The sequence below is a fragment of the Mauremys mutica genome, chromosome 1 (assembly GCF_020497125.1).
Source record: "Mauremys mutica isolate MM-2020 ecotype Southern chromosome 1, ASM2049712v1, whole genome shotgun sequence".
Lineage (NCBI taxonomy): Eukaryota > Metazoa > Chordata > Testudines > Geoemydidae > Mauremys > Mauremys mutica.
This window is the reverse complement of record NC_059072.1, coordinates 150,556,761-150,568,839: the sequence shown is the minus strand read 5'-3', so window position 1 is coordinate 150,568,839 and position 12,079 is coordinate 150,556,761. Positions and strand designations below refer to the sequence as shown.

The following is a 12,079-nucleotide window of genomic DNA, read 5'->3' as shown; positions in this document are numbered from 1 at the left end:
AAACCCCTATCTCCCCTTCACACAAAGTCTTCTGCAAAGAAACATGACGGAAACAGTAATGAACAGCAAACTATTTTAAATACTCAACTACACAGTTGGGGGATGAAATTGGGATTTGGGATTGGGTGAGCCAGGAAGGGAAGCAATTCTCATACTTTAGGGAATGAGAGCTGTTTGTTACATGAGCGCTCTGCTGGGGTGGAGTGACAGTTTTCACGGCCCCTAGCACCCCTCCTTCTTGTTATTTTGGGTGAGGGGGGGACAGGACTTTGTGGCGGGGGAGGGCGGTTGCAGATACAGTTCAGGGGGGCTCTCTCCTCCTGCCTGCGGTCCTGCAGAACATCCACAAGGTGCCGGAGCGTGTCCGTTTGCTCCCTCATTAGGCCAAGCAGCGTTTGAGTCGCCTGCTGGTCTTCCTGCCACCACCTGTCCTCCCGTTCGCTGTGTGAGCGCTGCTGCTGAGAGAGGGTCTCCCTCCACTGGCTCTGCTGGGCCGCCTCGGCTCTGGAGCAGGCCATCAGTTCAGCGAACATCTCATCCCGAGTCTTTTTCTTTCGCCGCCTAATCTGCGCCAGCCTCTGTGAGGGGGATGCCGGGGCAGGTCGGGAAACAGCCGCAGCTGTGTGATGGGAAAAAGGAAGTGATTTCCTTGCAAAGATACATGTTTGCGAACACTGAACACAGTCTACTCAGTTTCTGTGAACAAGACCATACACGGCACCTATCTCATGCGCTCTCAGGACAAGTTCGAATTTTCGGCATTCGCTTTCATTGCCTGGGGTCTTGCACTGGAGATCAGACAAGCGGGGCAGGACAGCAGAATCCGTGTAGCAGCCAGGCCTGGTAAGCCGTAAACTTTAGGCTGCTTAAAAGTTAATGGATAGCAGGGCCCTCCTGCTGCAGGCAATCTGGAAAGCATAAACTCTGACCCTGTTCCACCCCCTCGCGGCTGTCCCCGGGAAAGATCCCTGTATGCTTCCCCTCTGCAGCCTCCACCACGTGGCTGTTAAACGGCGCTTATTGTTATGCAAAGGAAAAGTGAAGCATTCCCAATAGTAACATTACACTAATTCCCCTAATTAGATGCAGCAGTCGCCGAGCGAGATCACCCTGAGGTGGGTCACTAAGAGAGACAGAGAGCGCATGCTGCGTGAAACCCTGCACAGACCAGGGCCCTATGCTGCCATGCTCGTCGAGGCAATGCTCCCACTGAGGATAGCCTGGCGCAGAAGAGTGTGCTTCCACGGAGCCCCCAATAAGGCACCTCTCCCCAGGAACCTCCTGTGGAGGCTTTTCGAGTACCTCTACGAGAGCTTCGTGGAACTCTCCCAAGAGGATTTCTGTTCTATCCCCATATGCATTGACCTTCTTTTCATATAGTTTTTATTTCTGTTTTTTAAAAAATAAATATTTACATGTTTATAGCACTTACCGACTGATCCTTCCCCTGATTCAGAGTCCGGGTTAACGGCCGGGGAGGGTTGGCAGGGGATCTCTGTGAGGCTGATGAAGAGATCCTGGCTGTCGGGGAAAGCAGTATTGTAAGCGCTGTCACCTGCTTCGTCCTCCACAAACCCTTCCTCATCTTCCCCATCCGCGAACATCGCCGAGAAACTGCCCGTCTACACTATCCCTCCTCAGAGTCCACGGTCACTGGTGGGGCAGTGGTGGCAGACCCACCGAGAATGGCATGCAGTGCCTCGTAGAAGCGGCATGTCTGGGGCTGGGCTCCGGAGTGTCCGTTTGCCGCTTTGATTTTTTGGTAGCCTTGTCTCAGATCCTTGATTTTCACGCAGCACTGCGTTGCATCCCGGCTGTATCCTCTGAGTGCCATGGCTTTGGAGACCTTCTCGTAGGTCTTTGCATTCCGTTTTTTGGAGCGCAGCTCCAAAAGCACAGACTCATCGCCCCACACAGCGATCAGATCCAAGACTTCCCGGTCAGTCCATGCTGGGGCCCTCTTTCTACTCTGAGATTGCATGGACCCCTCTGCTGGAGAGCTCTGCATCGTTGCCGGTGCTGCTGAGCTCGCCCCGATGTCCAACCAGGAATTGAGATTCAAACTGGCCAGACAGGAAAAGGAATTCAAATTTTCCCGGGGCTTTTCCTGTATGGCTGATGAGAACATCTGAGCTCGGACTGCTGTCCAGAGCGTCAACAGAGTGGTGCACTGTGGGATAGCTCCCGGAGCTACTAAGGTCGATTTCCATCCACACATAGGCTAACTCGACATAGCCATGTCGAATTTAGCGCTACTCCCCTCGTCGGGGTGGAGTACCGAATTCGAAGTAAAGAGCCCTCTAGGTCGAACTAATTAGCTTCCTGGTGTGGACGGTTGCACAGTTAAATCGAATTAACGCTGATAAATTCGACATAAACTCCTAGTATAGACCAGGCCTATATGATTCCTAGTCAGCCTTTCTTCACCTGTTGTTATCAGAGACTATTTTAGAACATTGAATATGGTCAAAATTCATAGCATTGGTTTGTGATTGATTCACAAAGTCATAAACTATTGACCCTGGCTTAATATAATAACTCCTCACTTAGCGTTGTCACATTGATGATCAATTAGAGAACATGCTCATTTAAAGTTGTGCAGTGCTCCCTTATAACGTTGTTTGGCAGCCACTGGCTTTGTCCATTGCTTGCAGAAAGAGCAGCCCGTTGGAGCTAGCTGCTGAAGGCTTGGAACGAGGGTGGACTGGCAGCTCCCCATCAGTTCCCCTAAGTTCCCTGTGCAGCAGCTGCCCAGCAGGCAATCAATTTCCAGACAGTTCAGCTGACCTTCCCCTCACTGTCATGTGCTGCTCCTGCCCTCTGCATTGGAGCTGCTCCTGGGAGCCTCCTGCTTGTTGTGTGTGGGGGGGAAGAAGGGTGCTAATGTCAGGGTGTCTCCTTCCCCTGTCTCCCTGCTCCTGCCTCCCATCTCCACAGAGCAGGGGGACACATGACAGGGATCAGGACAGAGGGAGCTTGCTGGCAGCAGCTGCTGTCTCAACTTGCTGATCTACTTAAAAAGGCAGTGTACTTAGAGTGGGGTCAGCATACTTAAAGGGACAATGCTTGTCTCTCTCTCTCACACATGTGGTGTGTGTCTCCGTCTCTCCCCCCCCACACACATGGTATGTGTCTCTGTCTCTCTCTCTCTCACACGCATGGTGTGTGTCTCTGTCTCTCTCTGCCATGCTGCATCTCCTCCCTCCATCCCTGCTGCCTTGTAGAGTGTGAGACTACATTAACAACAACATGTTAACCCTTGAGGGCTCAGCCGAGTGCTAGTTCATTATTTAGCAGTAAGGCATTCCCTGGGAAATATCCCTCCCTCTGACTCTATCACCTCAACCAAGCTTCACATTCATCATTGCTGTGTACAGTATTAAATTGTGTGTTTAAAACTTATACTGTGTATATATATATTCTTTTGTCTGGTGAAAAAAATTTCCCTGGAACTTAACCTAACCGCTAACCCTTCCCCCCCCCCCCCACAATTTACATTAATTCTTATGGGGAAATTGGATTCACTTAACATCATTTTGCTTAAAGTAGCATTTTTCAGGAACATAACGACAGTGTAAGCGAGGAGTTACAGTATTATATTCTTCAAATACTATTTGACCAGTCCATTAGTAATAATAATGGGGATGTGGCTCAGTGCTCTTTCCAATAACTCTGTCCTGATTCTGTTTGAAGGTGGAGCTACTGATCTGAAGCTGGTCAACGGAAGCAACCCATGTTCTGGGAGAGCGATGATTAAGACTGGTGAACTGAGTCTCATTCTGTGTTCTACTGTCTCACCTATGAAACATGCTGCAGTAGCTTGCAAACACTTGGGATGTGGTTCTGCAGTTAGTGTCCATAGTGCTGCCCACTTTGGAGAAGATTCCACACCATACTTGGTGGTAGGAGATGTTTGTCATGGGAATGAGTCAACAATCTGGGACTGCAGATTTGAAATCCAGACTATAAAGTTAACATGCTCTCATCCTTTCATTGCTGGAGTGACCTGCTCAGGTAAGAAATCAGCCCATCCTTCTACTTGCCATATGAAAAAAGGGATTGAATCCAGAGTTTGTTCCATTCCCACAGACTAATGTAGAAGTGTGTAAATATGATCAAATCCTGAAATTATTACTCTCACATTATAGTGAGCAAATCCCTAAGTAATTCCCAACCCAGATATCTTTAGAGTCCCCTTTATTAATCTCACTGCAGTTGTCTCAATGCCACATTTTCCATTTTCCTTTTATGGGTTTTGAATTTATTTTGTATATCTAAAGTAGGGAAATTATTGATATTTAATAGGATATACTATCTACACATTTAAACTGTGCCTATCACCATGGCATTGGAGTGTCTATACTGGAAACCCGATAAAATCCTGTTGAGTAATAATGTTTTCAAAGGAAACAGACTCATACTTTTCTCTGTGCAGCCATTTGAGAGCTTAAAAAGTATCAGACAAGAAGAACTTTTAGTGGCAGAGAGTAGCCAGATCCAACTACAGCATCATGCAAGGCATTTCCCGCTAGAGTCGTGTCTAACCTCATGTCACTCATCTAATGGTATATCTGTTACCTCCCACAGTGTTTATTCCCAACCACCAGAGTGAAATTTAGATTTTTTACTTTTGGACATGTTGTGTATGAATGTAAAATGATACCAAACCGGAAATCACTCTGTCAGACTAGTCCTGGCATTATACATTCATACTGTAATCATGGAGTACAGGTATAGATGACACAAGTTGCATGGAAGTGGGGAATCAGACCCTTAATTTTTAGTTCTTGGCCATTGCTCCTTGTCTTCCTCCTTTTCTTTCTGTGTCTCCTTTCTTCCTCCCTGATCTTTTTACTCTCATATTTTCATTAGTTTCTGTGACATTCGAGGTGCAGTCAAGACCAGTGAGGGGCTTTATAATGCCTCGCTGCAGTAGCTCCCACCTGGGCTGCTCACTAAGAGCCTGCCAGCATGCAGGTAACAACTTGACTGAAGCCTGGTCTACACTATGCGTTTAAACCAGTTTTAGGAGCATTAAACCGATTTAACGCCACACCTGTCCACACTAAGAGGCCCTTTATATCGGTATAAAGGGCTCTTTAAACCGGTTTCTGTACTCCTCCCTAACGAGAGGAGTAGCGCTAATATCGGTATTACCATATCGGATTAGGGTTAGTGTGGCCGCAGATCGACGGTATTGGCCTCCGGGCGGTATCCCACAGTGCACCACTGACCACTCTGGACAGCAATCTGAACTCGGATGCAGTGGCCAGGTAGACAGGAAAAGCCCCGCGAACTTTTGAATATTTCCTGTTTGCCCAGCGTGGAGCTCCGATCAGCACGTGTGGTGATGCAGTTAAAAATCAAAATAAAGAAAGAGCTCCCGCATGGACCATGCGGACGTGATCGCTGTAAGGGCAGGCAAATCTGTTCTATCAGCGCTCCGTTACAGAAGACGAATTAAAAAACATTTTTAAAAAATCTCCAGACAGACGCCATAGCAGGGACTCAGCGCACTGCTGCATGACAAGCATAACGGAAAGCCAAGGAATCAAATGGACGCTCATGGACTGGAGGACTCAAGCTATCCCACAGTTCCTGCAGTCTCTCTGAAAATCATTTGCATTCTTGGCTGAGCTCCAAATGCTTCTAGGGTCAAACACAGTGTCCGCGGTGGGTCAGGGCATAGCTCAGCAATTTACGCACCCCCCCACCCACCTCCAGAAATGAAAGGGAAAACAATCCTCTCTTGACTCTTTTACATGTCACCCTATCTTTACTGAATGCTGCAGATAGACGCGATGCTGCAGCACTCAACACCAACATCCTTGCTCCCCCCTGCCATGGGTGGCTGATGGTGCAAAATGACTGGTACCCGTCCTCATCATCAGCCTATTGGCACATGGGGCAGTGCAAAAGGGCTGGTAACCATGCTGACTAGCATCCGTCAGGTCAATCAAGGGTGCCTGGCCCTAATTTTTCCTGGTAGATGGTACAGTTTGGCTGATAACCACCGTCATCATAGAAACAGGGGGCTGAGCTCCGTCAGCCCCCACCCTTCATGTGTAAAAAAAAGATTCAATTGCCCCTGGACTAGCAGAGGGATGCTGGGCTCCTCTCCTCCACACTCCTTACTGTCCTGTCTGGACTATCATAGCAGCTGGAGGCTGCCTTCCACTCATTTCTCACTAACAAGTCAGTGTGTCTTATTCCTGCATTCTTTATTACTTCATCACACAAGTGGGGGGACAATGCTACGGTAGCCCAGGAAGGCTGGGGGAAGAACGGAATCAACAGGTGGGGTTGTTGCAGGAGCATCTCCTGTGAATAGCATACAGCTCATAATTTCTGCAGGATCTGACACAGAGCAGCTGTGCTCTCTGATACAGTGGTTCTCTAGTACACTTGCCCATATTCTAGGCAGGACTGATTCTATTTTTAGATACCAAAAAGGAGGGATTGACTCAGGGAGTCATTCCCAATTTTGGCTTTTGCGTCCCCTGGCTGATCTTAGCCAGGGGCACTTATGACAGCAGCAAATGGTGCAAAAGGACTGGTAACCATGATCATCTTATTACCAATTTATGGCATGGTAGATGGTACAGTATGGCTGGTAACCATCTCTGCTGTCATGCAAAAGCAAAAGCATGCTTCTGTGTAGCGCTGCTGAATCGCCTCTGTGAGAGGCATCTAGTACACATACGGTGACAGTCACAAAAGGCAAAACAAGCTCCATGATTGCCATGCTATGGCATCTGCCAGGGCAATCCAGGGAAAAAAGGCGCGAAATGCTTGTCTGCCGTTGCTTTCCCAGAGGAAGGAGTGACTGACGACATTTACCCAGAACCACCTGCGACAATGATTTTTGCCCCATCAGGCACTGGGATCTCAACCCGGAAAATCCAAGGGGTGGGGTAGGCTGCAGGAACTATGGGATAGCTACAGAATAGCTACCCACAGTGCAACGCTCCAGAAATCGATGCTAGCCTCGGACCGTGGACGCACACCACCGATTTAATGTGTTTAGTGTGGCCGCACGCACTCGATTTTATACAATCTGTTTTGCTAAACCGGTTTATGTAAATTTGGAATAATCCCGTAGTGTAGACGTACCCTGTGTGTGTGTAACTGCAGACTGCCAGCCACTTTTGGGTTACACTGGCTTTTATCAGCCTTGGTATTTCTGCAAGGTGACCCCAACACACTCCCAGTCATGGATTTTCCCCAAAAATGTATGTTCTGTACTGTCAAGCCCTCTCTTGGACAGTCCAGAGATATTTGGTCCATTGTCTCTTTTAGGGATCAATACACAACAACTTGCCACCTTCAATGGAGTTACCCAGACAATTTAACTTAAACACACTGAAGTAGATTCAATTAAAGAAAAAACAAGTTCATTAACTACAAAGAGATGGATTTTAAATGAGTACAAGTAAGGAGGCATAAAGGCTAGAAATGGTTACAAGAAAATAAAAAAAACCTCTTTGTAGTGCCTAATGTAACAAACTACACTTGATTCAAAATCAAGGACTTACCACATACTTCTGATAGCATTACAGACCAAACTTTTCAGGTCAGAACCCCTCCCCCAAAGTCCAACGGCTGTTTGTTTTTCTTCTTAGGTACAAAGAGGGAGATGGACAGGAAGAGAGATACACAGGGGTGTTTGCCCTTAATTTACATAGTTCAGCCCCCCTCATAAAATTCTGTCCAGCTGAGCAGAAGGAGACATGGAGTCTAGTGAGGAAAGAGGCTTCATGTTGTTTTTTTCGCCTGTGTGTTCTGAGATGCAGATTTTGTCTCCTTTATTTTCTCGTCTGCTGTCTGAGGTCTCTGCTTACAGCTTATATGTAAATTGAGGTAACTGCACATCCCTTTGTTTAAGACTTACTTGACCAGTTGTGCCTAATCGGACCACGGGAATTTGAACGTCCCTTTAACATCATACAGGGGGGATTTCATAACTTCACACATAATCATGCTACACACATTTCACCATGATATTATTGCCCAGTGAGTTATTAGTTTCCAAATGATACCTCAGATGGCATGTTTTATACAAAGATTATTACAGTAGAGTGTAGGGTGTGATTACAGGGGTGCATTTGGCCACAGTTTCCCTTTCCCCCAGTCCACAGTGTGTCTGCATAGTCTCACTCCTTATAACATTTTCTGATTTATCAGTATCTATCATAAAATGGAGTGATCAGAATTCACCAAATTACTGTTGTGGTTGTGTAAGGGCTGAGTAAAATTGAAAATTACATCTAGTATGGGAAGGGTCTCCTGTGCAATACACCCTCCACTGGACATAGACATATTCTTTGAGTACACAATGTGACAGACAAAGACATTGGCACCTGATGTTGTACTAACTCATGTGGCCTCTCTCCTGAGGTATGGCCTTTTCTCTCTCTAGCACTTACTATCACCAATATTTTGAGTGGCTTTCCCCCTCTCCTCGCATAGGCTGGGTCCTGGATTCTTTTTCTTGGTGCCTGGTGGCACCACTCAGATGACTGCTCACTGTACCAGGTACGCAGGAGTGCTGTCCTTTGAGAAAATCAGCACTAATACCACTACCTGGAAAGGAGTATAAAGCCCAGTGCACAGGAAACAATCAAGTAAATAAAACAAATCCCAGCAAAGGAAGGACACATAAAAAATAACAGCATAGCGGTGATGGTAACTTTATTGTGAACAGGAAACTAGGATCAAGGGAAGGAAAAGGTTAAGGTTAACTAATCTATATATAATATAACAGTAACGTACCCATCTATGCCATGCCAAGAGTCCTAGACCATTGTGATTACAGAGTTAACTCAACCAATCACCACCCCTACTCTACAGCTAATTTTCATGCAACAATTTAATTGGTTGTAATGAGTCAGTGATACAAGACGGACAGCACAGATGGTGGGTTCCTTGGCCCAAATGCCACTGTTCTTCAAAGGTTGATTTGCCACCCATACAACTCACCACAAACTCCCCAAGGAAACTGACACACCCAAACAAATCAACACAGATTTCCCAGCACAACACAACCCACGCACAAATCAACACAACCACCCACAGAACACACAATAACATCACACACAACTCCTCACCTTAGCACACACCCCTCATTCACTACCCGCACAAATCAGTACAAATCTCCCAGCACAACATTCATACTCACCCACCCTCATTCATACTTACCATAAAACCAGTAACTTGAGTGGCAAAATTGCTGGTCATCTCTAGTAATAAGTAAGCCTATTCTCCAGAATTTAACACTCATAAGTTCCTCCAAACCCCAGTTGTCTGCCTGGCACCTTCCCAAGGCAGACAGTATGGCTGAGTTTGTGTATCCTGGTATAGTGTGTTCACCATTGCAGCACTGGAAAGCTTACACAAAAGTCCCCTTAACTTTTCTTCATCCCTGAATGGGGCAGAATTATGTCCTGGATCCATCCAGGCTTGCTATTCCCTGGTCTGGAATTCTCCTAAAGTCTCAGTTGGCTATCGGTAGCCAGTCCCAGACTGGATCTCTCTCTCCAGATGCTGGTGCTGCCTCTCTTCCAGCTTCCAAACTAAAACTCTGTGTAAAATCAGTCTGCCTCGTCGCTGGGACTGTGCAGCTGTGGCTTGTCATAGGTTCAGTGGACTGCTCATCCAGATCCCCCATGCAGAAGCCTCCCTGTTGGCCTTGGCGAAGGTTTTTAGTTCCTTCTGTCCCGACCCCGAACTCCAAGCAGGCTGGGAATGGGGTCAGGGGGCTCTAGTAGCCATTATAGCTGTAGTCCTTTAGGATAAGGCCCTCCAGAGGCTGAATCCTGAACTCCAGGAGCTGGCAACGGTAAGTGGGGGTTACACACAAATAAACGCCTGCAGGACACTGTGGAACATGTGAGCTGCTAGTGCTGCTGCTAGGTGAGCAGGAAGCTGGCAGCTCAGCTCAGTGCTCTCCTGGCCTGGCGGGACCCTTTGCACAACTCATGCTCTAAAGCCAGACATGGGCAAAGCATGAGCTGGTGCGGATCCCAGAAAGAGAAACAGGTGAGATGGATGGAAGAGGAGATTCAGGCTCCAGCAGCTCTGGTAGGCCAGGCTCAGATTCTAAAACACAACCTCTGTGCCGGCTAGAGCTGTAGGCGAGGGGTGGGACCAAAAATATCATTCTCTCCTCACAGCTGCAGTGGTACCAACTCTTGCCATTTTGTTTTGTGTCATAGTTTTAAAAGGAAGTTTCTAGCCTTTGTGGGTGGGTTGAAAAGTTTGAACAAGTGACCCCTAAAGGCTCAGAAACAAGAAGGCAAAGCAGAAAAAAACCCCATGTTCTATTTTCTAAAATCGCTGTCCCTTTCACTACATGTCCCTCTGCTCATGCTATCGCCTCTAGGATCTCATCTGCGAGAGCCCTGCCCCCTCCACATTTAGTCCCTCTTAGAGCCCAGAGTTGCCCACTCTTGCAAGTTTTTCCACATGTGACATAACTGTGGCTGGTCTGGGGCCCAGTCCTACAATGAGGTAAGAAGCTCCATCCTGAGTCCTCTGATTGGCTGGCTGCCCCCACTTCTCACCTCCTGGGGTAAAACAACCAATCATAACTGTTTCCAGCAGAGCTCTCTTCCTCCCCCTTTCCCTTCAGCAATTTGAAGCCATTTTCATTGGAGGGTGGGGGAGCAAAGAGCCATAAGCTCAGGGCGGCTCTTCCCTGCCATTTCCCTCACTTCCTGTGAGCAACAGGCTGGCTTCCCCCTGCGGCACTGACCTGGGAGGGGGCGGAGGTCCCTGGAGGATCAGAGTTGAGGCTGGGGGAGCTGAACTGAGGGGTGGCACCTGGGAGGGAACAGAACTGATGGGTGGCTGGGTCGGGACAGAATTATTTGCTGGGCAGGGGACAGGCAGATGCGGGGGGTGAGAGCTCCCGCAGCCAGGGCCAAAATCATCTTACCCAGTACAGTGGGGAGAGTGGGCAACACTAATTATCTCACATACCATGCTGACGCCAGTGAATCTATTTAATTTGTATAAAATTGCCCTATTTCTTCTCCCCTTCCCCTAAACTTTCTGTACCTGTCTCTCTGCCCTTGGAAGATGTACTCCCTGTAGCAGGAACCTTCCCTTCTAGAATGTCTGGAAAGCATCTAGCACACCGTACATGCTACCATAACCTAATAATAATAATAATAATAAATAATAATAAATAAATACATTTGCATCCTCAATTCACACTTGGGGAAAGGAGTGTTCTCTATCTCCTAAAATAATGCCCATTCTTGCAATTAAAGTTTGCCTCCCCTGATGTTAGGCTCAGACCCATTCATATTGCCAAATCCTGAGGCCCTTACACATTTTTTCTTCTCAGTCTTTACTCTGGTAAAATTTCTTTTGGCTCTAATACAAATTTGCCTTTGTTTTCAGTAAGGACTGAGTAAGAACAAAGTCAGGAGTTTAGGTTGTAGCTCATGGTGAAAGACGGCAAATTGACAGCCAAAGCATAATTATGAAGGTGTTGGTAGCAACTCCACAGTTGTTATTATTAGTTACTTGTATAGCTTCTTGAGGCCCCAGATGAGATCAGAGCCCGGTGTACCTGGCACTGTACAAATGCAAAGTAATAGTCAGTCTCTGCCTCACAGTCTGAATGGAAAAGACAGACAAAAACCAGAGGAAAAAGCTGAGGCCCGGAAAGGTGAAATGAGTAGTCCAAGGTCAGACAGCAGGTTAGTGGCAGAGGTAACCTGGAGCATGGGGCCACAGGACAAGTGCAACCTCGCCCCAGGAATATCTCCAATGCAGAGTGCCCTTACATCAGGGACAGAGCCAGCTAGTTATTCAGTGCCACCGCCTCTGTATCAGTATTATTTAATCGCAGCAGCAGGAATAAGGCAGAACAAGTTTTTACACAACAAATATGCTTCTATCTTACCTAAAGCTTAGCATATCCCTTAAAGCTTAGGCAAGTCCAGCTGCTTAAAAGTTAAGACCCATCCTCCAGGGCCTGTCTCTGTGCCAGTTTGCTCCCCTTGAGCAGTAACTTGACCACTTCCTCTGCCTGCTCTTCAGGAACACTCTTTTTATCCATTTCAAAGCA

General features: G+C 47.2%; 1 protein-coding gene across 1 annotated transcript in view; it reads left to right on the top strand.

Annotated features, from left to right (window-relative positions):
* The first annotated feature begins 3,800 nt into the window (after nucleotides 1-3,800).
* LOC123356431 (scavenger receptor cysteine-rich type 1 protein M130-like) overlaps nucleotides 3,801-12,079 on the top strand; it is a 42,578-nt gene continuing 34,299 nt past the window's right edge. Inside the window, exon 1 of the mRNA XM_044999686.1 lies at nucleotides 3,801-4,014. Coding sequence (XP_044855621.1) covers nucleotides 3,801-4,014 — 214 coding nt within the window. The remainder of the gene's footprint in view (nucleotides 4,015-12,079) is intronic.